Source organism: Chiloscyllium plagiosum, unplaced genomic scaffold (genome assembly GCF_037043375.1).
Source record: "Chiloscyllium plagiosum isolate Xiang-an unplaced genomic scaffold, Cpla_swu_hap1 HiC_scaffold_25, whole genome shotgun sequence".
Classification (NCBI taxonomy): Eukaryota; Metazoa; Chordata; class Chondrichthyes; order Orectolobiformes; family Hemiscylliidae; genus Chiloscyllium; species Chiloscyllium plagiosum.
The window spans coordinates 34,714,625-34,737,714 of NW_028270163.1; the positions used below are offsets into that span (position 1 = coordinate 34,714,625).

Below are 23,090 nucleotides of genomic sequence, written 5' to 3' on the forward strand. Positions count from 1 at the left end.
TGCTTGTGAATGGTTAGATGCTCTCACTGCAGATGGCCATTGCCTGGCCCTTATATAAAGCAAATATTACTTGCCACTTATCAACTGAAGCCTGCAAGATGGCACAGACTACTTCAGTATCCGAAGATTTGTAAATAGATGTGCTTGTGAATGAGTTATCATTCTGGTCCAGCTACCTGCTTACAATAGATATAAAAAGTACAAGGATAGATTAACTAAAATCCTTCTCTCAACCAAATCACTACATACTAATTGGTTGTCTCAGCTTCTGTTTGAAGGATTTAACAGTGCAGAAGGTCTGCAATGTTTTTCTACATAACAGTGGCTACACTCAAAAAATAATTCATTGCATGTGAAGTGCTTTGAAACATTTTGTGAATGTGATAAGATGCTACTTAAAGAAAAGCTCTCAATAATTTCGGCCTTGGCAATACTCATCGGAACAATAGTTTTAGCACTCAACAGCTTCTAAAGTACTGGTATGTGCCATTCAGCAGCTCAAGCCTGTTCTGCCATTTCATTCAATCACAGCTGATCTGTATCAGAAACTCCATTTACCTACCTTTGTTCCACATCCCTTGATACTCATCCATTAGAAGTCTATCAAATTATGTTTCAAAAACTATAGTTGACCCAGCATCCACAGATGTTACTGAGAGGATGATCTGGCTTCCATTATGTGTAAAACTCTTTTCCAATTACATTCCAGAAAGGCCTAACTCTAACTTTAAGATGACACTATCTTATTTTAGAAAGAAAGTACCTTATCAAATCTCATCTATCATTTTAAAAGTTCAATCAGGTCATCCCCAAACTATCTAAGCTAAATGAAGATTTTCCTGATGAAGGGCTTATGCCTGCAACATTGATTCTCCTGCTCCTCGAATGCTGCCTGACCTGCTGCGCTTTTCCAGCGCCATACTTTTCAACCCTTAAATGAAGTATAGGTCAAGTTATTGCACCATATCCTCAACCCTTAACTGTTTAAGTGAAGGAGAATAAAATTTTCTGAGTTTTCCTTCATAATGTGTCTTGTTAGCAAATGTGCATGTTCAGTGAGTACACGATCAGAGAAGGTTGCAATTGGCTTCAGCATCTTTGGAAGAGAAATTGAACATAAAGTGAAAAATGAGAAAAAGTTTGTTGACCTTTATGAAATGTTTGAGCCTGGCGAAACTTCAGGGATTATCAAACATAAAAGTAGGGACATTTTACTGCTGTTGTACTGGGCCTTGGTGAGACCACAACTGAAGCTCTACATACAGTTTTAGTCTTCCTTGTTGAAAAGATATATATTTTAAAGGCAGTTCAGAGAAGGTTAATTCCACTCATCCCTGGAATAAATGGTGTATCTTATGAAGAAAGATTGACAGTTTGAGCCTATATCTAATGGAATTCAGAGGAGTGAAAGGAAATTTTATTGAAACACACAAGATGTTGAGGCAACTTGCTAGGGTGGATACCAGGACAATGTTTCCCCTTGGGGAGACTAGAACCAGGAAACACAGTTTAAGAATGAGGTCTCTCTTTTATGATGGGAGTGAGGATTACTTCTATCTCTGCAGAATGCAGTGGAAACAAGGTCACTGAAATTATTCAAGGCACAGCTAGACTGATTTTTGATGGAAAAGGGAGTTAAGGGATATCAGGGACAAGCAGGAAGGTCGAATTGAGGCTACCAGATCTTATTGAATGTGCAGCAGCTTGAAGGGCTGAATGGTCTACACCAGTTCCTAAGTCCTATATTCTTAAGTTAATTGCAATTAGGAAAATTCACCAGATTCACCTCTATTTTCACCTGTATTTAAATGCAATAATTCAGATTTGTAATTGAAATACTCCCAATTGATGGGGTGAAGCAATCCCACAGTGTATGGATTGGATTGAAGTGATGCAGTCTTGTTGGTTGTGGTCCTTGAATGGTTGTGGTCCATTAAACAAATAACAAGAGGTAGCTCAAGAATACCCCCATCCTCAATGATCAGGGAGCTCAGCACATCAGTGCAAAAGGCAAGGCTGATGCATTTGCAACCATCTTCAGCCAGAAATGCCAAGTGGATGATACAAACATATGAATTAGGAGCAGGAGTAGGCCATCCAGCCCCTTGACCCTGCTGTGGGATTTAATAAGATCAATGTTGGTCTGATTATTTTGCATTCCCACTTATTCCTGTTGATAGATTAAGAATTAACCTAGATTAAGAATTTACCTACCCTTGCCTTAAAAAAAATTTAAGGATCGCTCTCAGTCTCTTCCTGACCTCCCCAGCATAACGGAAGCAAGTCTTCAGCCGTTTAATTCACTTCATATGATATCAAGAAACAGCTGAAGGCACTGGACATATGCAAAGGCTGCTGGCACTGACAACATTCCAACATTGAAGACTTGTGCTACAAAACTTGCCAAGCCCTGGCCAAGATGTTCCAGCACAGTTACAGCATTAGCATCTACTACTCAATGAATTGGAAAATTGGTCAGTCTACAAAAAGCGGGTTAAAAAAAAATCTCTTCAATTAGTGCCTCATCAGTAAATGAAGGAAGGGGTTACGAAATGTCTATCAGGTAGGGACTAGGTCAGATTGGGATATCTGGTCGGTACAAACAAGTTGGACCGAAAGGTCTGTTTCCATGCAGTATGACTATTTATTTAATAATAACCTGCTCAAGGATGCTCCATGTAATTGTACCAAGGCCCCTTAGCTCCTGATAAACATGTACAATAGAGCTGAAATTGAAAGATGAGGTTAGAGTGATTGCCCTTGACATCAAGGCAGCATTTGACCAAATATGGCATCAAGCAGCCCAAGGAAAACTGGAATCAAGGGGAATCAAGAGGAAAATTCACATTGGTTGGAGTCATACCTGGTGCATCGGAAAATGTCTGTGATTATTAACTCCCGGTTATCTCAGCTTCAGGACATCACTGTAGGAGTTATTCAGGGTAGTGCCCTATGCATGACAATCTTCAACTACTTGATCAATGATATTCTTTCCATCACAAAGACATGGATAGGGATTGTCTCTGACTGCACAATATTTAGCACCATTCATGACTCCTCAGATACTGACACAGCCCATGCCCATCCAGCAAAACCTGGGCAACATTCAGGTACCACTGACAAGTGGTACGTAACAATTACACCACATAAGTGCCAAGCAAAGAACATTACCAACAGGAGAGAATCCAATCATCTCCCCTTGACATTACCATTGCTGAATCCTCACTATCAACATCCTAGGGTTACCATTGACCAGACACTGAACTGAACCAGTCGCATAAAACACTGTGGCTACAAGAACAGACCAGATGCTATTTATTGTGAACTCACCTCCTGATTCCACAAAGCCTGCATATCATCTGCAAGGCACAACTTAGCTTTAGATTAGATTCCCGACAGTATGGAAACACGCCCTTTGGCCCAACAAGTCCACAACGACCCTCCGAAGCATAACCCACCCAAACCCATTCCCAACCATATATTTACCCCTGACTAACGCACCTAACACTATGGGTAATTTAGCACAGCCAACACACCTGGCAAGCACATCTTTGGATTGTGGGAGGAAACTGGAGCACCCGGAGGGAACCCACACAGATGTGGGGAGAATGTGCAAACTCCACACAGTCACCCAATGCGGGAATTGAACCAGGGTCCCTGGTTCTGTGAGGCAGTGATAACCACTGAGCCACCGTGCCACCCGTGGTTTACAGGGGCAAATATAGGGTAGGGGAATGAACCTGGGTGGGTTACTCTTTGAACGGTCGATGTGGACTTGTTGGGCCCAAGGGCCTGTTTCCATATTGTAGGGAATCTAATCTAAATCTAATCTAATCTTCAACATTCACTTCCTCCAACAATAACATATAGGACTGCAATGCAACCCATTTACAAGGTGCTTTTCAGCAATTCACCAAGGCTCTTTTGAGTGCATCACCCAAGTCTCTGATATGTATCACCTGGAAGAACGGCTGCAAATACTTGGGAACACCACCACCTGTAAAGTCCTCTCAAACCACACACCATCCTGGCTGATGTTGCTGATCTCTCATTGTCACTGGGTCCCAAGCCTGAAACTTGCCTAAGAACACATCTGCGTGTCCATACATCATAGGGACTGTAGTGATTCAAGAAGGCAGATCATTTTTACCCTCTCAATGGCAATTAAGAATATATAATCAATACTCCCTTTCCATAAATACTATCAAGAATGTATCAGGTAGACGGCAGCAGTTTTCTAACATGGCATTTGGATGGCTTTGGAAAATGAACTTAAAATATTGAATATTTTACACAACCTGATACCCACAGGACATCTGATTCACAACTCTGGACAAACAGGTTTTACAAATTAACGTTCTTTTGCGATGGTAACACTGAGCAGAAGTGAAATTTAACAACCAGTCCCATTTTCAAAAGCACCTGTTAAGTGCATCCCATGAAACTCAAGTATTGATACAGAATTCCAGAGGGCAAGGTGCAGTTACGCTATTGTACTTCCAAAGATCCAGCCACTTTCTGTTTTTAATCCTGCAGAATTATTAAGCATGGTAAATGCAAGAAAGAAAATTCATTAAATGTTACCATGGATGTGGACACTTGGCGCGGATGTTTAAACGCTAATTCTACCCAGGGAATACGGTTTATGTTCAAACAGATTATTCGCTTTCCAAAATGTCATTGGGGGGGGGGGGGGGGCTAGAAAGGAACTTACAGTCAATTGTTGGTCTTTAGATTCTCCTCCGTCCTTCATGATTCTTGGCAGTAGGTCGAATTGTACAGTACCTGCTGCTGATACATGGCGCTGGGTCACAGGAACACAGTCAAGAGCACAGGCTCTTTTAAAACAAACCTCACATCCTCATTGCTTTCACCTTGCTCACGTACAGCCCTTAATACACAGCAGAATTCAAATACACAACTTTATCACCAGTATACCCAAGTGCGGATTTTCTGGTTCGGACTAGTGCGCAATCTTGCAGCTTTATATATAATTATTGTTCCTCTGGAAGCTGTTGTTGGTTATTTGACCTTTTCTTCACACACACAAAAAAAAATAAACGTTTTAGCTTCTCAAATGGAAGCGATGCTACTCCCAATCCCTGGTCTTAGCAGCCTCCTTCTCCCTGCCGATCCTTGGGCTGTGTGTGGATCTGATCTCTCTCTCTCTCCTGGAGACTGAAAGACTTTCAAGCCTGGTTCCTGCGCTCAAGAAATCCGAGCTGACAGAGTGGGGTTGGCTGGATGGGAGCTCACGGGGGCCGCCTGTCGGTGACCCACACACAGAGCATTCAGATCCCCTTGTACAGAGCCCTTACCCTTCCCTCCCTCAGTCACCAACACATTGTCATCTCATGACCCACCCACCTCCACTACCAAAAGGAGAATGAAACTGAGTGAGAAACAAACTAGTCTTCGTTTGTGAACATTCTTATTTGAAGAAAACACTATCCAGAAACTTCTGCCACAGGTTCTGCTCTACCTTCAGAAACAAAATTCGCTTTCCAAGCACAATTTAACCCCATTGTCCCCAGTATCTCCAGGTTTGTAGATTACAAACACAGTCCTTTCAGTCCATTCCGCGATTGGTTCTTGCTCACATTTTCAACTGGCAAGTAACAATTACAGCCTTGGTTTACAAGGAGGATGTTTGGCACGTCACGTCCCTGCCAAATCTCTGGGCCATGATGCGGAGGTGTTGGTGTTGGACTGGGGTGGACAAGGTCACAAGTCACATGACACCAGGTTATCATCCAACAGGTTTATTTGAAATCACAAACTTTCTGACCGCTGCTCCTTCCTTTGGTGACTTCTGACCAGCGTTCTGGGCATGTGGCTCAGTGCATCCCACCTTTCCCCTGGTGGTCTCTTCAGATAAGTATTACATTCCCTTTCAAAAGCCATGATTGAGTCTTCCTCTGCCAAATGTCTTATCAGCCTGTTGCTAGAGGGTGAGCTAATTTAAGGGGATTTGGGATGGATAAAACCCATGATCAGTGAACTTAGACACTACATAATTCACATTTGTTCAATAGGAAGCCTCTCAAATATAATGCTGTGTTAGCTGGTACAATACTTACACAACTAACCAGTGCTTGCAACAGTAGAGAGCTGGGAGTGAGTTGCAAGAAAGAAATTCAATCACATTCTAATAATGTCGTATGTTGCAAGATTTAAGTTTAGTAGACCAACAACTCCCTCAGAATATTTCTATAATCTTGCATCCTATACTAGATTGCAATTAATTTATTTTACAAATTGAATTTGATTTTATACTCATGACCAAGTCTAAGTCTGAGTCCTGAGAATGTTTGCTTCCTCAATGGCTGTTGATAAGGTTTTAGGTAGTCATCATTTAGATAATGGACACAGCTCCATTTATTCATTTTATTGCAAAGAGTGATGTCCCTCAAGCTATAAAATAACAAATTATCTCTTTCTGATGGCTAAAGATGGCTCTTGTAGACTATGATGAATTTCTTACCTAATACTTGTGGATTGCTGCTTTGATTTTAGCTAAGCCTATCTTCAGCGGGATATCTGGAACATGCTTCGTTCCAGTCATACTTTGTCATTTCTTATTTTGGTACATTGAGATTTCACACTGAAATGGAAAAATTATCAATTTTATTTCTAATACTGTCTTCCTTTCACCTTCACAAGGTTCACCCCTGAAACTTCCAGGACTTTTCTGTCTCCATTTCTAGAAATAACCATCAGCAAATATTCAGCACAAGCCTGTTTGTTCAAACATTTGCCTGGTCCACACTTGAACACACTTTAAGTCCTGTCAGGACATCAGTTTCTATCTTTCCTGCTGTAAACTTTCAACCAGCACCGTGGATATGTCTTCCTTACTCTTCCCCACTATGGTTGACAAACCCCTGACTCAGCACTGTTCCATTTCCCACACATCTGCTCTCATTCCCCCTCCCTCCCAGGACTATTCACTCTTGCCATCACCTTCTAACCTACCAGTTTCTGCATCTAATGGATTATTCACCACCACTTCCAGTATGATGCTGCCAATAAAATATCTTCCTCTCTCTTTTCAGTATTCTGGAGGGACTTATCACTCCATGACACCACTGAAGAATGGACAATCACCTCAAAATCCCTTCACATGATAAATGAGGGCATACATCACCAACCCTTTTACCTAATCTCCTTTCACTATCCAAAACCCCAGATATTCCTTCCAGGTGAAGCAGTGATGAACCAGGCCAGGCCACTCAAAACATTCTTAAGCAGGCAGCCCAGATCGTAACTCTGCTAATTGCTTCGGAAAGTGTACAGTGAAAATTACCTGGAGTAAGTTAGTTAGGTTGACTACCAGCTTTTAAAACAGACAAAAAAATCACAAAATTACACAATATGAAACACAAAGAACAGAATAAAGAATACCTACAGAACGCAGTCTATCAAAACTAGACTTAATTATGTTGTTCCAAAAAATACATGCAACAGTTCCAATAAGCAAGCCCTTAACACAGAGCAAAAATGAAACAAAAAAGTTTACAGGTCGAAGTTAGAAGGGCAGAAGGAGAGAAAATCAAGCAGCCTGTTTTCATACAGCCCACAGCTGAACTGAACTGACTAACAACAAGAATTCAGCTTTCAGGATTAACCACTCCCCTTTCATTATACAGGTCACTTCTAAAACATGAAAGCTGTGGTCTAAAGTCTCATCTGTTTACCTATAAACAAAAAGGCCTCCCAGTGCCTTTTCATGTCTGTACACTTCAGCCAATTTGGAGCCCGGACTGTTTTACAACCCCTTTGAAGAAAATCAAGGATACAGTATCCTTGAGAAAAGGAACAGTTTTTAGAAAAAGGACCAGCTTTGTGATATGTGATTTACATGTCCTTATTTCAATTTAGTCTTCTGTATTTGCTGTAGTGTCTCACTGGGGTGGCACACTGGAAATCAAGCTCCATTGTTTCTTGAGATATTACAACTGTTAAAGACTTTTAGAAGTATGCAGAATTCCCCAATGTCCTTGACATTCAGTCACAGGTTAACAGAAAGCACAAGTTTCGGTACTGAAGAATTATTATTTATTACAAGGAAAGAGACTCTAACTGCAGATAAACGATTATGAGCCTTCAACATATCTCTTTACAAGTTAAAACTCTAATTCCCTTAAAAACTATCCCTCACTCCCACATACAGACAGGAAAATAAAAATGGGAGTTATGACAACACTAGAAAGTAGTTCTATAGTTTCTCCTCACAAGATCTGCTGAGATGATTCATGTGCTGATTAGAATCTTGCTTCTTAGTTTTCCTTTCCACATGTTTTCACTGGTTTGCAGGAGGTACACCATGGCTGACTTATGTTGACAAAATGTTTCTGACTTATTAAAAGTCACAGCTTACAGAAACTGATGAAGCAAAATGAGCTGGTTTTCATCAGTTTAAAGAACTTTTATTGCAGAGAATAGAGAGAGAACCTGGACTGGAGATGTGTTTATTTCTCTCTGTCTTATGTTGAACTCTCCATCCTCAGCCTTCTGCAGTGTTCCAATTAAACACAACTTAAGGAATACCACATCATTTTCTGATTAGGCACTTTACAACCTTCCAAACTCAACTTTAGGTTAACAATTTCATGCCATAATCGCTGCTTCTATTTTATTTTTCTTTATTGCAGTGTTTGACCTTAATTTGTCTTTGCCTTGTTTTTTCGTTCACATAGCAACTCTTCGTAAGTTTGTCACCTTCTCTAGAGACATCTTCAGTGTCTTTACTCACCCTATTACCTCCCCTTGGACCTGCACCACCAATAGATGTCACTTAATTTCTCCAATATCCAATCATATCTCCTTTTGTCCCTTTTCCATTCTCGGCCCTCTTGCACTTGCTAAAAAACTAATATGATACTCCTAATTCTCCTACTTCTATTAAGATGAAACATTCCCTCTGATTTTTGCTCCACAGATGTTGCCTGACACCCTGAGTATTTCTGTTTTAGTTTCCAATTATTATTGCTTACTTCTCTGCCTGGTAGTATAATTACTGTTAGGGGCCTATAATCTGCTACCACCAGCTTTTTGATTAGATTAGATTCCCTACAGTATGGAAGCAGGCCCTTCAGCCCAACAAGTCCACACCGACCCTCCGAAGAGTAACCCACCCAGACCCCTACCCTATATTTACCCCGACTAATGCAACTAACACTGCCGGCAATTTAGCATGGTCAATTGACCTGGTCTGCATATTTTTGGATTGTGGGGGGAAACCCACGCAGATACGGGGAGAATATGCAATCTCTACACAGACAGTCACTTGAGGCAGGAATTGAACCCGAATCCCTGGTGCTGTGAGGTAGCAGTGCGACCCACTGAGCCACTGTGCCACCCACAAAGTTTCTGACATTTTCCACCCACTTTGTTTCAACTTCCTGATCTCTTGAAACAGGACTCTCTCTACCATGGTTAAGTTAGTGTGGGATATAAATAATCATGCTGATATTATAAACTATTTTGATTTTGGATTAAATTACCTTGCTTGCAGATAGAAGATAAAATTTGACATTTAGCCAGTATTACATTGTACAAAATGAATGGTTAATGCCAAAACTGTTGGGGGGAACAGACATCAGTGACCTTTGTAAGCACAAGAATTCATCAAACTGGAGAAGATGTTGGCAGTAAATGAATCTCATGGTAAGTAAACATGCAGGTAACCTCATTCAACACAGTGGTCAGCACTCTATCTGGGTGTGTTATGTCGGACAACAAAAAGAAAGTTGAAATCACTTAATATGTAAAGTTATGTTTTTGAAAATGATCAATTCTGCAATCTGTGAAAGTGACAGGTATAATAGCTGTTCTTATAGAGTCATACACCATAGAAACAGACCCTTTGAACCAACAAGTCCATGCCTAACATAATCCCAAACAAAACTAGTGCCACTTGCCTGCTCCTGGCCCAGTTCCCTCTAAACCTTAGCTAATTATGTATCTATCCAAATGTCTTTTAAATGTTGTAATTGTACCCGCATCCACCACTTTCTCAGGTGAACATGTGAACTACCCTCTGTGCAAAAACATTGCCTCAGAAATTTTTTAAATCTCTCCCCTCTAACTTAAAAATGTGCCCCTTAATCTTGAAATTCCCCATCCTAGGGAAAAGACAACTACCATTGACTCTATCTGCACCCCTCATGATTTCATAAACTGCTATAAGGTCACCTCTCAACCTCCTATGCTCTAGTGAAAAGGTCTCAGCTTATCCAGCCTTTATCTTTATAATCAAGCCTTCTATACCCAGTAACATGCTGGTAAATCTCTTCTGAACCCTCTCCAGCTTGATAAAATCATTCCCGTAACTGGGCGGCTGGACCTGGACACAACTTTCCAGAAGAGGCCTCACCAATGTTCTGTACAACCTGAATATGACTTCCCAACTCCTATACTCAAAAGACTGAGCAATGAAGGCAAGCATGCTAAATGCCTTTTTAACTACCCTGTTTATCTAGGACGCAAACTTCAAAGAACTATTTACCTGCACCCTTAGGTCCCTCTGATCTACAACATCACTCAAGGCCCTACTATTTAATTGAAAAAGCCCTAGCCTTGTTTGTTATACCAAAATGCAACACCTCACATTTATCCAAATTGAGCTCCATCTGCTATTTTTCAGCCTATTGACCCATTTGATCAAGACTTCATTGTAATCTTAGAAAACGTTCTTCATTCTCTATAATACCACCAATTTTTGTGTCATCTGCAAACTTACTAACCATGTCTTCTATATTCTCATCCAAACCATTTATATAAATGACAAATAAAAGAGGTCCCAGAACTGATCTCTGTGGAACACTGCTGGTGACAGGCCTCCAGCCTGAAAAGCAACCCTCCACCATTACTCCATGCCTCCTGTCATTCAGCCAATTATATATCCAATTGGGCAAGCTCACCCGTGTGGCCTAACTTTACGAATTCTCATTCCTGATGAAAGGCTTTTGTCCGAAATGTCGATTCTTCTGCGCTTTGGATGCTGCCTGACCAGCTGTGCTTTTCCAGCACCACACTGTTGACTTTGTTCTTCAGCATCTGCAGTCCTCACTCTCTCCTAACTTTATTAATTAGTCTACTGCCCTGCCATCATCAAAATCTTTGATAACTTGCTCAAAAAACTCAATCCAGCTTGTGAGACATGATTTTCTTTGCACAAAATCATGCCGACTATCCATAATAAAGTTTTGCCTTTCTAAAGGCCCAAAAATCCTATCTTTTATAATCACCTCCAACAATTTACCCACAACCAAAGCCAGACTCACAGGCCCATAGTTCCCCTGTTTCTCCTTACACCCTTTCTTAAACAAAGATACAACATTAGCCACCCTTCAGTTATCAGGCACCTCACCTCTGATTATAGATGATGCAAATATTTCTGCAAGGGGTCTCTTACTTTCTAAAACATTCTGGGATACATTAGATCAGGTCCCAGAGATTTATCCACTTTATATTTTCTAAGAACTCCCAAACTTCCTATTCTGTACTTCGAGTTGTTTTTTTTCAATTCCCGCCTCAGGCGACTGACTGTGTGGAGTTTGCACATTCTCCCCGTGTCTGCGTGGGTTTCCTCCAGGTGCTCCGGTTTCCTCCCACAGTCCAAAGATGTGCAGGTCAGGTGAATTGGCCATGCTAAATTCCCCGTAGTGTTAGGTAAGGGGTAAATGTAGGGGTAGGGGTATGGGTGGGTTGCGCTTTGGCGGGTCGGTGTGGCCTTGTTGGGCCGAAGGGCCTGTTTCCACACTGTAAGTAATCTAATCTTATCTAAAAAACAACATTGAAGTTTATTTCTCTGCATTCTCTAGACTCCACTTGTTTCTCCACAGTAAAAACTGATGTGAAATATTCATTTAGTACCTCTCTCATCTCCTGGGGTTCAACACAAAGATGACCTCATTGATCTTTAAGATTAGATTCCCTACAGTATGGAAACAGGCCCTTCGACCCAACAAGTCCACACCAACCCTCCGAAGAACAATCTACCCAAACCCATTTCCCTTTAACTAATGCGCCTAGCACAATGAGCAATTTAGCATGGCCAATTCATCTAACCTGTACACCTTTGGATTGTGGGAGGAAACCCATGCAGACATAGGGAGAATGTGCAAACTCCACACATACAGTCGTCCGAGGCTTGGATCAAACCTGGGTCCCTGGCGCTGAGAGGCGGCAATGCTAATTACTGGGCCACCGTGCCACCCCAGCCTCTCCCAAGTTACCCTTTTACTCTTAATGTACTTGTGGCATCTCTTTGGATTATCCTTAATCTTATCTGCCAATGCTATGTCATATCCCCTCTTTGTCTTCCTGGTTTCTCTCTTAGGAATGCCCCTACACTCTTTATATTGATTAAGAGATTCAATTGAACCAAATTATCTATATCTAAAATAGAACCTCAATATCTTTATTCATCCATTATTCCTTAAATTTACCAACCTTACCCTTCCTGATCAGTTCTTCCCCTGAAGGCAGGTGCAGCACCATGATCTCTAGCACAAGTAGGGTCAAAAGGCGGGTTCCATATCCTCCCTAGCCAGAACTGGAATTGTACCACACATAGTGTGGATCAGGTTGATGCCAACAATCTATCCACCAATCTGAGCCAAGTGGGCATCCCTGAGGTGTCCATGTTACGATAGCAACATACACTTTTAGATACATGGTGTAGTCTGGAGGCAGGGACAGTGATCATACAGGCTCCAGTTTCTTGCTATTAGTTGGTTGACCAGGGATCTCTCCTGCTTTTACTTTGCGTCATAGGCATATTGAAAGAGTTTACAAGTTGATACTCACTTTGTTTGGTTGAATTATTAACAACTTTCCTGGGCCATGCAGTGAAGTTTAAAAAAGCTGATGCCATATACACAAAGCACTGTGCAGCATTGGAGTTTCTCTGGAGATTTAAGTTGAAATTGCATAGTATTTAAAATGAGACCCAGTTTATTGAAATTAAACTAAACAAAATATTAATACAAATCAATAAAATAACCTGTTGATTATAATTACTATATTTGCTTTGAGAAATATATGTTTATTGGTGAAATGTTAAAATTATACTGAAAACATTGCAGTGAATTGTCATGTTAAACCAGAGACATACGGGTCAAAAGATATAGTATCAAATATGAAGTCATTTGTAACTTTTATTGAAGTAGGATATGTTATAATCAATTGTTTCATAACTTTGGTTTATTGGAATTATTGCAAATATTAAAGAAGTAATGATTTTGAATCATTGATGGTCAAATCACTATTGTAAAAAGTATTAGGTGATTTAAAATACATACAATTTGATAAATAACAATATTTCACGATAATATACAAGAATTGCTACTTTGCATGTAGGTTAAAGGTAAAGTTGACATAATCCTACCGGAGCACAGGGGGACTACACGACCATTAGAGAGTGATGACTTAACCTGAGGTTCATCACATCTCAGGTGAGGAGGAAAGACCTTCATGGTATGCAGCTGGTGTGAGAATTGAACCATGCTGTTAGTGTTACTCTGCATACAACCCTGATGTCCAGCTAACTGAGCTAACCTCCAGGTTAGAAGGTCAGTGTTCAGGTTACATCTCAGTATATGATTACTATAGAGTTGTCATCACATATCCAAACAAGTGGATTTAAAAGATATTTATTATAGATAGTTTCATTATTAATTGTGAAAATATGTAAGCTCTGCTTGTAAAGATCTCTCAGTACTAAATATTATCCACTCACTAAAAAGGCAAAAATATGCTAGTCCTATGGAAACATTAGTCTAGAGTGGTCAATTTTGCACAATGAATTGCCAAAGATGCATTTTCTCTATTGGATTTATGTCCTTTTTATTTTTATATCACTTTCCATTATATTATTGAGATTACTTTGCCCCAGAAGTACTACAGAAAGGAAAATATGTAATTTCTTTAAAACATCTGAGCATTCTGTCATTGAATTTAAGAATGTTTGGAAAGGATTTCAAAGAGCTTGCATCACTTGTGAAGGGAACAGCACAATTTTCTTCAAAAGTGAGAAATAGATGTCCAAACAACCTAGTAAATCTTGATCTGGAAGAAGGAAAGAAGTTAAGATTGGAAGCTGTGTGGCTATATGAGACACAAAGAAGAGATAGCTACAAGGAGAGAACCTGGAGGTTGAAGGCAATTAGTGCAGACCCAAAGAAAGAAAGCAAAAGGCAGAATAATTTGAAAAAAAGCTCTTAGGAAGAGTTTAATATTTTTTCAGGCAACTGCAGCATTAAAGGTTTGGTATTGGGATATCCGGTCGGCATGGACGAGTTGGACTGAAGGGTCTGTTTCTGTGCTACACATCTCTATGACTCTATGACTGTGTTGGTTAAAATAGTTGAAAATGTGGAAAGCTGTGTGCGTGGCTTGGAGATATTAAAAAGCTGGTTGTTTTCTATTGCAGTGTTAGTGGTTGGTCAGTTGAAAAGGAATTCTAGAAAGCTGAAGGAGTGAGGATTTGTATATATGCACATTGCAGATGATAATTATAACCTTGAAATTTGAAGCTGAAAGCTGTCTGATTGGACATCTAACTTTCCCTCTGTGAAAGAGTAAAGCATACTGTGAAACTGTGCAGCTACTAGATGTCACATTTGTCTGTGAAATGATGTGAGTATTTGTTATTGGAGAAGATACTTATGTATTAAACATTCAAAGTAAAATTTACCTTTTCATTTTAAGTATCATTCCCCATATAACTCATACATCATTTGTATTGGTTCTGATATTACAGTAAAAACTAGAAAGTGAAATATTGTCGAAATTTCTTTACCTTGAGGCTATTCAGCAACCCTGATTATTTCGATCTGGTTCCCCCCTCCCCCTGCAGAACATACCAAAATTAGACTTCTACATAAGTCTTTGAATACTACAGCAGATTCTAATCAATAATGATTTTGATTAGATTACATTCCCTACAGTGTGGAAACAGGCCCTTCGGCCCAACAAGTCCACACCGACCCTCCGAAGAGTAAACCAGCCAGACCCATTCCCCTACACTTATCCCTGACTAATGCACGTAATACTACAGGCAATTTAGCATGGCGAACTCATCTAACCTGAACATCTTTGGACTAATTGTCAACTTCTATATAACTTTATTCAGAGTTATAGAGTAATACGGCACAGAAACAGACCCTTCTGTCCAACTTGTCCATGCCGACCAGATATCCTAACCCAATCTAGTCGCACCTGCCAGCCCATATCCCTCCAAAGCCTTCCTATTCATACACCCATCAAGATGCCTCTTAAATGTTGCAATTGTACTAGCCTCCACCACTTCCTTTGGCAGCCCATTCCACTCACGCACCACCCTCTGCGTGAAAACATTGCCCTTTAGGTCTCTTTTATATCTTTCCCCTCTTACCCTAAACCTATGTCCTCTAGTTTTGGACTCCTCCAACTCAGGGAAAAGACTTTGTCTATTTACCCTATCCATGATTTTATAGACCTCTATAAGGTCACCCCTCAGCCTCCGACGCTCCAGAGAAAACAGTCCCAGGCTATTCAACCTCTCCCTATAGCTAAAATCCTCCAACCCTGGCAACATCCTTGTAAATCTTTTCCGAACCCTTTCAAGTTTCACAACATCCTTCCAACAGGAAGGAGACTAGAATTGCATGCAATATTCCAAAAGTGGCCTAATCAATGTCCTGTACAGCCGCAACATGACCCCCCAACTCCTGTACTCAATACTCTGACCAATAAAGGAAAGCATTCTAAATGCCACCTTCACTATCCTATCTACCTGCGACTCTGCTTTCAAGGAGCTATGAACCTGCACTCCAAGGTCTCTTTGTTCAGCCACTCTCCCCAGGACCTTACCATTAAGTGTATAAGTCCTGCTAAGATTTGCTTTCCTAAAATGCAGCACCTCACATTTATCTAAATTAAACTCCATCTGCCACTTCTTAGCCCATTGGCCAATCGACCAAGATCCTGTTGTAATCTGAGGTAACCTTCTTTGCTGTCCACTACACCTGCAATTTTGGTGTCATCAGCAAACTTACTAACTGTACCTCTTATGCTCACATCCAAATCATTCATATAAATGATAAAAAGTAATGGACCCAGTACCGATCCTTGTGGCAGTCCATTGGTCACAGGCCTCCAGTCTGAAAAACAACCCTCCACCACCACCCTCTGTCTTCTACCTTTCAGCCAGTTCTGTATCCAAATGGCTAGTTCTCCCTGTATTCCATGAGATCTAACCTTGCTAACCAGTCTTCCATGGAGAACCTTGTAGAATGCCTTACTGAAGTCCATATAGATCACATCAATCGCTCTGCCCTCATCAATCCTCTTTATTACTTCTTCAAAAAACTCAATCAAGTTTGCGAGACATGGTTTCCCATGCACAAAGCTATGCTGACTGTCCCTAATCAGTCCTTGCTTTTCCAAATATATGTATCACCTTTCTTTTAATAGTGGCACCACATTAGCCAACCTCCAGTCTTCCAGCACCTTACATCTAGAAGCATTTGAATAGATTAAAAATTGCAAAGTGTAGATTTGTGTCACAAACCATAAAGAGAAAAGCTTCAAAATATTTTTCACATTTGTAAATCTTAAATATGGTACTTATGTCAATAATCAAGTTGCTGGCTTGTGGTTCTCAATGAAAAATGTGACAGAAAACGGTGCAAGGAAAATATTTTGCAATATTGAATAGCAAAGGTTTGATCAAGTTCAAAAGGACCGGAACAGTTTATTCTATAAACATGCCATCTAATCCATGTATGCATACTATGAGATGAACACCATCATCTACATTCACATTCAAGCTGATGTATGGATTTTTGGAAGCCAACTCAGAAAGATCACTGTACACAAAGCCAGGAAACTTTAGTAACTTCAGACCTTCTTTTGCCTGGAGAAAAATCTTCCCCATTTTGTTTTCTAACGACATAAATTATGCTATTCAGAATTTAGCAGATTAATTTGCATCCAAAATGATTCACAAAAATAATGAATATGCTGATCACAGTGGCTAAAAAGACAATTTTGCCTTGAGTAAAGTCCATTGAAAAACACAGAAAAATAAAAGGAAATGCATGGGTGTGAAGCTGTAAAAGGCTAGATCAAGGAGTAGAGGCCTTTAACAAAGCTGATGCAATGTCAGCACCTCAATTTCCCAGTTCAGATATTGTTTATTCTGTTGGCATGAGCATATCAAATGTCACTATGACCTTTCAATTAATTTAAGAATGCAGCACCAGTTCACTATAAAGTGACGATTTGCACGAATGAGTATTTCAATTTCCCTTTTGTTGAACTATCACTCCTGGGAGGAATGACAATATTGCTGCCAGAAAAAAAACCTATCAGCAAACAGAATAATGGAGGGTATGGAGGAATATAGATCCTTAGGTAAGTGGCTGTTATGTGGCTTCATGAACAACAACTTATTTGTGTAGCACTTTTAATACAGTGAAATAGCCCAAGGCACTTTGCAGGAACAGTACCAAACAAAATGTGACACCCTGCTCCATGTGGAAGAATTAGGTCAGATGATCATATGATTAGTTAACATGATAAATTTTCAGAAGTGTCTTACAAGAAGGTAAAAATCACACAACACCAGGTTATAGTCCAACAGGTTTTTTTGACAGTACTAGCTTTTGGGGTGCTGCTCCTTCATCTGGTAGCTGTGCAGCAGGTTCGTAAGACAGCTGAACAATACAACTGAAACAATATATTGAACAAACCTAGATTGCTGTTAAGTCTTTCATCTTTAGGTTTTGGTAAATCCCAGAACTTCTTTCCAGTCAGATTCTCAAGATAACTTAAGCATTTATTTTATAAAAGGTGACATCTCAGCTCAGACAATGCATTAAAGGTGAGAGGTTAGAGTCTGTCTGTATCCCAATCTTGGGCCAGACTGGTTCTATTTCCAAAGTAGGAATTTATAACATGTTACATGGATTGACTGCTTCAATTGACTGCCTGCACATTGTGTGCCTTTTGAACAAAATACAATGTATCTGTAATTACAATTCTGCAAATGCAAATTCACCCCATAGACTTGTGTATGCATGCATGTGAGGGAGAGAAATAGATAGAGTTTATGTGTGCGAGAGAGTGAGTGTGAGTGTGCGTGCGTGCTTGGTCGAGTGTGTGCATGAGTACGACAAAGTAGAAGCCTGTGAGAGGGTGTGAGAGAGAGAGCGTGTGTATAAAAGGGTCTGTGTGTGACTTTTAAACTTTGTCCACACCAGTCTAACACTGGCACCTCCACACCATTACAAGAAAAAAATGAGGCAGAGCTGTGGCGAGGGAATTCCAAAACTTGGAGACGAGGCAAGTGAAGGTGCAGCAAACAATATTGGTACAATTATAATTATATTTTTAAAGTAATCCTATTTCTATACAGTAACAATTTTATCAAATTATTAGTAACTGATGAATGCCGGAAATCAGAAACAAAAACAGAATTTGCAGGAGAAACACAGCAAGCCTGGCAAGATCACTGGTGAGAAAGTAGAGCTAATGTTCGAAAGGAGGGTCACTGGACCCACAATGTTAACTCTGCTTTCAGTCCAGATGCTGCCAGACCTGCTGAATTTTTCCATCAATTTTCTGTTTTTGTTTCAATCATTTAGTTCAGCAATCTGTTTGCCATTTAATGATGGCTTTTTTTTTTAAGAAAAGCACACCATTCCTGACAATGCTAACAGGACAAGTATGCCACTTCTGCTTTCTTTTTTTTTGCTATCCCTACATGATTGTGATTAAAACACAATGCACAAAGTTTACCAAACGTCGTTGCTGAAACCCACCATGAGCTGACCAAAAAGGGTGAGCTGACCAGTCAGGGAGACCTGGCCAGCAGGGAGACTGTGAATCATGACCACAATTTTTCTGTCCAACTCCATTTCCATTAACATAAAACTAGATTAAGAGAGCTAAAGTGCATGAGTTTTTCCCAAAATTAAATTTCATTTATTTCACATTACACTGGTGTAGTTCATCAGCGTTATCAGTAATTTGTTGACATTAACTTCGTCAGCGAGCTAAAGTTGCTGGCATACTTGACTGTTGGCACATACTGATGGATGTAGGGGGTGGGGACATTTCCTTCATTGTGGAAGAAACAATGTTGAGTTTTTTGTGTTCAATCTTTATTAAATGTTCATGTTAGTGTCCAGAGTTGTTCTCACTATGAACATGCCTGGACCTGCAATGTCAACTGCTGGGTCCTCTACTTTTTGTCATTTACATAAATGATTTGGATGCGAGCATAAGAGGTACAGTTAGTAAGTTTGCAGATGACACCAAAATTGGAGGTGTAGTGGACAGCAGAGTGTCACCTCAGATTTCAGCAGGATCTTGACCAGATGGGCCAATGGGCTGAGAAATGGCAGATGGAGTTTAATTAAGATAAATGCGAAGTGCTTCATTTTGGGAAAGCAAATCTTAGCAGGACTTATACACTTAATGGTAAGGTCCCAGGGAGTGTTGCTGAACAAAGAGACCTTGGAGTGCAGGTTCATAGCCCACTGAAATTGGAGCTGCAGGTAGATAGGATAATGAAGGTGGCATTTGGTATGCTTTCTTTTATTGGTCAGAGTATTGAGTACAGGAGTTGGGAGGTCATGTTGTGGCTGTACAGGACATTGGTTAGGCCACTGTTGGAATATTGCATGCAATTCTGGTCTCCTTCCTATCGGAAAGATGCTGTGAAACTTGAAAGGGTTCAGAAAAGATTTACAAGGATGTTGCCAGGGTTGGAGGATTTGAGCTATACGAGAGGCTGAACAGGCTGAGACAGTTTTCCCTGGTGTGTCGGAGGCTGAGGGGTGACCTTATAGAGGTTTATAAAATTATGAGGGGCATGGATAGGGTAAAGTCTTTTCCCTGGGGTCGGCAAGTCCAGAACTAAAGGACATAGGTTTAGGGTGAGAGGGGAAAGATGGGGTTGGGATATCTGGTTGGCATGGACGGGTTGGACTGAAGGGTCTATTTCCATGCTGTACATCTCCATGACTCTATGACTCAACTGGCCTTCCTTTCTATGCATTGTAAAACAGTGGTGGAGAATGGTCTCAGTGGAAATAACCAAAATGTTGTAAGAGGTTTTGCAACACCCTGAGATGGGTACACATTTGGACAGCACTGATACTGCCCTTACAGCCCCTCTCACCTTGACAGAGTACCCCCCCACCCAACTAATCTATTTCCACCACTTCATGTCACCGACCACACTGTCCTCTTTGAACCTTCCATGCCTAGACATCACTCTACAATCCCTTATCACTGACTCATCCACTCTGCCAGTCCCAAATCTCCATGCATGAATCCAGTTTCCTACTCTCTTCTCTTGAGCCATACAAGCTGATCAAGTAAAGCTGCTGAACTTACACACAACTGCACAAACCTGACAAGGGAAAACTACCTTTAAACAATCTAAGTTTATAGGGGTTCTTGCATTCCATTGGCTTTATCTAGAAAATAGGACTAATAGAGCATACAGTCTAAAACTTTGAACATTACATAAGTTGCTTAAAGCTTGATATACAGTAAACATGTTGTTGACTTTCTCTCTTCATGTTAAGCCATTAAGAAATTGTAATTTTGCAGCCTGCCTAATTAAGTCATTCTGTACACTGCATTTTCACTCTTAAATGTTCCATAATACACCCTCTAAAGACCACATGGTTTTAAAATTAACTGATTTCATGTCAACCTTCACTTGTGAAAGAGCTCCAACAAGACAATGATGGACACGTTGATTCAACAAACCACAAGCTTACCTTGAGATTATTCGAGGACTCTGGGTATATACTCGATGGAGGTTAGAAGGATGAGGGGGAATCCAATTGAAACATACAGAATAGTGAATGGCCTGGACAGAGTGGATGTTGGGAAGATGTTTCCTTTGGTAGGAGAAAGGAGGACCTGAGAGCATAGCCTTAGAGTAAAGGGAAACCTTTTAGAATGGAGTTGAGGAGAAACGTTTTCAACCAGGAAGTTGTGAATCTATGGAATTCATTGCCGCAGAAGGCTGTAAAGGCCAGATCTATGCATATATTTATGACTGAGATAGACAGGTTCTTGAGTATCAAGGAGATCGAGGGTTATGGGGAGAAAGCAAGAGAATGACAGTTATCAGGCGTGATTGAATAGCGGAGCAGATTTGATGAGCTGAATGGCCTAATTTCTGCTCCTGTCTTATGGTCTTAAGATTTCCTTCTCTAAAGGAGATTATTTAGGTTTTTAATAATAAATTATGAGTTTCATGGTCACTATTACTCAGACTACCTTTCGATTCCAAACTTCGTGAATTGAATTTAATTACACCAGCTGCCATGATCATAGCGAACATGAGGAGTGGGCAAGTTAGCCTTTTGAGCCTGCTCCACCATTTAGTACAATCATGGCCTCAACTCAATTTGCTATTCACTGTCCACAATCCTTCAGCACATTACTAAGGAAAAACCTGTTGATCTTCTTCAATTTATTCAATGTCCCAGCATCCACTGTTTCACAATAGTGAATTCCACAGATTATTTTAGATTTCTGGATTATTAATCCAGTGACATTATCACACTCATTACCATTACTCTGTCATCCTCCTCTCAAGATCAGTGTTTGATCTGGAGTATCCCACCTACCTTCTGCATGGAGAATAATAATTAACATTTTCTTTGCTTAATGTAAACCAGGCTAATCCTACCTTTTGCTTTCAAACTCTCAGCTGACTGCATAACCATGAGACCAAACTGAAATTCCTGTCTCTTATATTCCTATCTTTATACCGAAGCTCATTTTAAATTGGCTCCTTCTATCTACCTCCCTATGGCAATGGGAAGCACATTACCATTCATATTTAGAGATAATCAGTTGTCTCTGATCCCAACTCCCTTTTATCTTAGAAGTAAAGCGATAAGTACCACAGTTTACAGCATGATAACAATTTTATTTTTCTGGAGCTGTGTGGTGTGCAGGGTCTGTGAATTTAAGAACTGTCATTGACCACAAGCACCGCCCTTCACAGTAAAAGACAGAAAGCACAGGCTCCTGTGCCACTCCTGACAGAGGCTTGAGGCCTGGCCCCAACTCATGCACAACAGTGCTGCCACAACCCAAGCACAAAGGGCCTCCTAGAGTCTAGGCCCCAGTTATTGGATCCTGATGTATCCCTCTGTCCCAGGCCCTGCCCTTCCTTGCAATAAAGAAATGACAGTTTCCTTTGATCACTCTCAACTAAACCACTCACACAAAAATAGAAATTGCTGGAGAAACTCAGCAAGTCTAGCAGGATCTGTGGGAAGAAAGCAGAGTCAATGTTTTGGGTCCAAAGTTCCTCTTTTAGAATGCATGAGTTCTAAAGAAGCATCACTGGTCCTGAAACATTGATTCTGCTTTCTCTCTACAGATGCTGCCATGCATGCTGAGTTTCTCTGACAATTTCTGTTTTTGTTTCAGGTTTTGCAGTATCTGCTGTTCTTTCTTTTGGTCAGAACTGAAGTACCTACTGATTCTCAGGAAGACTCCTGCAGAGGCCACATTTTCCTGCCCCTTTAAAACTACAATCCTAAACACAGTAATTTTGTAAGACAGAAGTTTCAATCCTGAAAATATCTGAAAAACCTCAATTGTAACAATTAGCAGAAATACTGATTAACCATCTTCTAACTCCATTCTGTTTTGGAATTAAGTAGGTAGATTAAAGTATAACTGTTTACAAAACCTGCCATTCTGCCACCTCAATCTGATGCAAAGTTTAACAGTCTATCACGTCAGCACAGCAACCTAGTCACTCTTTATAGTCGTGAATAACTTACTCCTTCTTCCCAGTAAGGCAATCAGTGCCTCCCTTTAATTTATGAACTACCCAAGCTGCTTGCTGGGCAGAAATCAGAAAACGTCGCATGGTTTCCTCATTGTTTCATTCCTGCCAAATTGAAGAAACAGTCACAAAATCTAACATACCTCATAAAAAAAGAAGTAACATAATGTGCTCAATAGGCCTGTAGGATTGACTGCTCTGGAGCAAAGAATGGTGAACATCTACTTTGGAAGTATGAATCATTTTTTTAAATGAAAATGTA

General features: G+C 40.3%; 1 protein-coding gene across 4 annotated transcripts in view; it reads right to left on the reverse strand.

Moving 5' to 3' along the window:
• Positions 1–5,145, reverse strand: part of kif19 (kinesin family member 19) — a 238,258-nt gene extending 233,113 nt beyond the window's left edge. For 2 of the 4 annotated variants that reach the window (XM_088000607.1, XM_043714731.2), the window contains exon 1: positions 4,715–5,145. In XM_088000607.1, the coding sequence (XP_087856733.1) occupies positions 4,715–4,753 (39 nt within the window). In that variant the 5' untranslated portion in view covers positions 4,754–5,145. The remainder of the gene's footprint in view (positions 1–4,714) is intronic. The other 2 variants (XM_043714728.2, XM_088000608.1) reach the window with 1 other exon arrangement.
• Between the last annotated feature and the right edge of the window lie 17,945 nt (positions 5,146–23,090).